Here is a 4847-nt window from a genome sequence, read left to right as displayed (position 1 = left end):
ATTAGAAATTAGAATCCTAAGTCAGGATCTGTATTTTAACATAATTTTTTAAAAACCTTAAGCATTACTAAAATGAACTTGCTTTTCATTAATTTTCTTCTACACCAGAATGTTTATTAACGAGTATGGAATTTTTTATAGGCTCTAAGAGTTCTAAGTTGCATTCTCTCCAACAATTTTTTCTGAGTGTAACTTCATTGAACCTTCACCAACCTGGTGTCATGATTATTCATCTTTGTCAGCTGTCAAAAATTAATACTGCAACTTAAAATATTCAGTTAAAAATATTATGGTCACATTTAAGACTAAATTAAGTTCAGCTCTCTGACTACATTAGATGATATTCGTATGCCTTTAAATATTCTTATTACGAAAAGAAAAAGATAGCCATGTAAAAATGACAAAGAATAACAAACCATAATTTCACCCACCTTCTTCCCCTCAGATGATATAATGCCTATAGCACCAAGAGTGACTCATTTATTAACTTCTTGCATTTTCTCCCTGAGGTGGGTAACATGTTAGACATATTTATGTTGGAGGTTCTCTAATGTAGGGATGGGGGGCAGGGAGAGAGAACAGTAAAGTAAGAGTCAAAAAGCATGGACTCTTATTCTGACTGTGCCACTTACTGGTTTGGGATTGGAAACATTTTAAATGACCCATTTGTGAAATAGAAGCAATAATTCTTGCTATGCTCCCCTGTAGAATAATTAAGAAAGTCCACCAAAGAACAAGTTTTCTCCTACAAAGCTCCAGAAATTAAATGGTTATTACCCAGCACGTAAGGCATTTACTTTCTCCATCACAGACTGCTGTGAAGAACCTGGCTGTTAGCACCTGATGGCTTCACTAACAAAGGGTGATGGGCAGCCCCCTGTCATAGAAGGAGGACTGCTGCCCCCTATTCACTGCCCCAAATTCAGAGCCTGGAACTAGGACTTTATTTTGATATTCTCTCCTGACCCTAATTACTTTAAGGAAAGGGTTAGTGCTTCTATAGTCACATAGTTACAAAACCTCACAGCTCAAAGGTTGGGGAGGGTCCTGTTATACAGTATGATCCTAGAAACCTGTCCACCATGGTGCCTATAATGCACAAAAGAAACCTTCATGTCGTAACTCATCCTGAGCCATGGTAATTGCTGTTCCAGTCAGTTTGACGTGTATGCCATCTGGCCATGTACCCTTGTGTAGGTGATAACATGCAAAATGCAAACTGCTAAAATCTTCACACGTGCTGGGAGTTAAGTGTATGTATGAGTTTACTGGCTTTTTCTCAGAGGACGGACCATTTTAAATTTTTTTTAAAAGAGCAAGTCTTTTTATTAATTTTATTTTAAAAATGAAAAACAATAAAATGGACAATGGGTTACCTAGCATTGAAATATAATCATCATGTTAGCTTCAGACATAAGTACAATGATTGACCTCTGTGTATACCCATCGTCACAATCAGTCTAGTTAACGTGTGTTGCCACTGTTAAGATTTTTTTCCTTGTGAGGAGAAAGAATGGATCATTTTAAGAAAAGGTGAACAGAGTAGTTGAGCCCTGGGCCTTTAAAATAAGAACACAGGAAAAAAGAGTTGTGAAGGGCTGGGAGACCCATCATCCAATCTCTGAGTTAAAGTTTAGCCTGAGTCAAGGCCCAAAATGTAGATAAACTTTGCTGTGTTCCTTGCACTCAGAAGAATTCTCTAGAGCTGAATAAACCACAAAATTAAAGAAAGCCAGGGGGAAAACAGGCTGCATCAAAAATTTCCCTAGATATTGAAACAATATGTGATCCTGCTCTGAAATGATCACTTGAGTACTCATCTTCACTCCCCAGGAAACCTCACTGGGCATGGTGTTGATAAGTGGGGCAGGGTAGTGTGGTAAGGGGCCATCCAGTTAGGTTTGCAAATTCAAATTAGTTTTCCTTTCTTCAAATCAAAATATAGCCACCAGGAAAAAATGATCCTGTCATTTAAGACCAATAGTATCCCTACCAGAAAAGTCAGTTGATAGAGAAGAAAATAAAACTCTGGTGTGTTTGACGGGCATACAAATAGTCTTAAAGGAAAGTTTATTAAGATGTTGCAAAGGGAAGTTTATTAAGAAGTTTGAAAGAACTGAGGTGCACGGTCCTCTTCACATACAAACACATACATAACACCTACACACATACATGCACACATGTACTTAGTCTGTGGCATGGGGAAAATTTCTTAGGCTAAAACATTCTTTTGCATTTTGAAATCAGTTTAATTTATAAGAGTAACAGGGAGGAGGGAAGTAAACATTGTTTTAAAATGAACAAAAATCTGAGTAGATATATACATTAGTAAATTTAAAAATTATAAGATCAAAAAAAGGAACATAACACCTAGCAAAATAAACCCTGATCAGTTTACGTAATACAGCTTATATTTCTGTAGCATTTACATTTGTTTTGCTTCTGCCAGTCACCACTCTGTAATGTCTAGACCTGTTTTCCCAAGTTAGATGCACCAGGCAACCCAGTGAGAAATACAGAAAAGAAATATTTTAATTTGTTTTTAATTCTAAGAAAATTCTTTCAAAATCTTCACCAATATTTGCTCTATTAATTAACAGTAGTTTGTAGCCAGTTAAAACGTGACCAGTCATACAGGAGAGTATATGCAAAAACTGTATTGTCAGAGAACCTGATCAAAACCAGAAATTATTTACTTTGGGTGGGTGTGGGGTGGTAACATACACATAAGGAAGTTTGAACCAAATCCCTAAGTCATATACAGTGTTGTAAACCAACATTACCTCAATCAAAAAAATAACACAGAAACCACTGGCCTAGACCCCTCCCTTCCATCACGAAAGTGTACACTGCCCTGAGGGACAATCCAGAGAAGGAGCTCCCTCTATATCTGCAATTTCTGCTGCAATTTTAACAGGATGGGAGGAAATGACCTCAGAGGCCAGAAATACTTCCCACATGGTGAGTGAATTCATCCTCTTGGGCTTCCCTTGCCGCTGGGAAATACAGATCTTCCTCTTTTCTGTATTCTTTGTAACATACATCCTGACCCTCCTTGGAAACATGGCCATCGTGTGTGCTGTGCGCTGGGACCGCAGGCTTCACACACCCATGTACATCCTGCTTGCCAACTTCTCCTTCCTGGAGATCTGCTATGTCAACTCTGATGTGCCCAACATGCTGGCCAACTTCCTCTCACAGACCAAAACCATCTCCTTCGCACAGTGCCTCCTCCAATTGTACTTCTTCTTCTCACTGGGCACAACCGAGTGCTTGTTTCTGTCCATCATGGCCTATGACCGGTTCCTGGCCATCTGCCGGCCCCTGCACTACCCCACCATCATGACTACTAAGTTCTGCAGCAATCTGGTTCTCTTTTGCTGGGTGTATGGTTTCCTCTGGTTTCTGATCCCAGTGATACTTGTCACCCAGCTGCCATTTTGTGGCCCAAACGTGATTGATGACTTTTTGTGTGACCTGGGTCCTCTATTGGGCCTGGCTTCAGCCTGTGTCCCTATCCCAGGGACTGTTCTCATCTGTGGCACCATGAGCTCCCTCCTCATCTTTGCCACCTTTTTCTACATCACCGGCTCCTACACCCTGGTACTGAGAGCAGTCGTGCAGGTACCCTCGGCCGCTGGCAGGAAGAAGGCCTTCTCCACCTGCTCCTCACATCTGGCTGTCGTGTTTCTATTCTATGGTTCTGTCATGATGACATATGTGAGCCCAGGCTCTGGACAAGCAGAGGGCATGCAGAAGTTCACAACTTTGTTCTACTCAGTTTTGACTCCCTTTTTCAACCCTATGATCTACAGCCTCCGGAATAAAGAAATGAAAGATGCCTTGAAGAAAGTTCTAGGTGTTTCCTAACACTTTGTGATGTTAATGAGTTACTCCTAGATGATTTCAGAAGGTGAGTGTCCTGCAAATGAACAGTTGAGACAATAGAAAGTAAATGTGAGCTTGCTAAAGGAAGCATTTCAAAATCTTACATGACAGATCACCAATGAAACTTCCCTGGAATGTTACTTTTATTTCTATTTAACATGTATTCATTATTTCTTCTATTATAATTAGCTGTTCATAAAGCGCCATGTGCCTCCTCATTGTTGTTTGATTATGAATGTTTTAAGAGCAGAGACTATATCTTACTGTTTTCTGAAATTCCAGAAATGCCTAGCACCAAAAAGTGTCCATAATGTTAGTTCACATAAAAGGAATATATTTATTCATATTCCCTCACTATATTTATTATTCTTAGTGATCAGGGTATATCTAAAGAAAACATGCAAACACTGTAACAATCTATATTTTATGTATCCTGTGGATGAAATGAACTTTCCTCAAAAAATGTAAGGCTAACCTGAACTGGTTGAGCCAATCATTAAGTGATAATAATCAATGCAAAAGTCTCATCAGATAAAGTCAATGTCTAGAGAATTTTATATCCTTCCTCTTCTTCATCAATTCATCTTTCTAATTATGCAGCTGCTTTATTTTCTTTTCTTCCAATTAACATTGCCTTCACTCCTGCACATTTAAAACTATATTATACAACTTTTAACACTGAAAATGTTTGGGGATCATCAATTAGACATCACTGGGGAAAATTTGAGAAGACAGGAGGGTTCATCTCAGCCCTACTGAAATGGAATGGAATTTTAACCTCGGTGGATTCTTAGGCTCATTAAAGTTGGAAATTGCAGATCTTAACAGCTTCTCTAATAGGCTCACAATCACAACCACATGTAGAACTTTTTAACAACACTATCTTCACCTGAGCAATGGGTCTCAAGTAATAGCCCCAGGGTCAGGAATGGGTCTAAGGCACAGGTATTTTTTTTTTT

At 39.0% G+C, this 4847-nt stretch overlaps 1 protein-coding gene across 1 annotated transcript; it reads left to right on the top strand.

Annotated features, from left to right (window-relative positions):
- Window positions 1-2958: 2958 nt before the first annotated feature.
- On the top strand, window positions 2959-3870 carry LOC101623758 (olfactory receptor 11H6-like). The gene has a single exon (XM_012734004.1). The coding sequence runs from the start codon at window positions 2959-2961 to the stop codon at window positions 3868-3870; it is 912 nt and encodes a 303-aa protein (XP_012589458.1).
- The last annotated feature ends 977 nt before the right edge of the window (window positions 3871-4847 follow it).

This window comes from Condylura cristata, unplaced genomic scaffold (assembly GCF_000260355.1).
Source record: "Condylura cristata isolate star-nosed mole 26May11 unplaced genomic scaffold, ConCri1.0 scaffold00045, whole genome shotgun sequence".
Taxonomy (NCBI): domain Eukaryota; kingdom Metazoa; phylum Chordata; class Mammalia; order Eulipotyphla; family Talpidae; genus Condylura; species Condylura cristata.
Note: the sequence above shows the minus strand (reverse complement) of the source record. Positions and strands in the feature narration are given on the sequence as shown.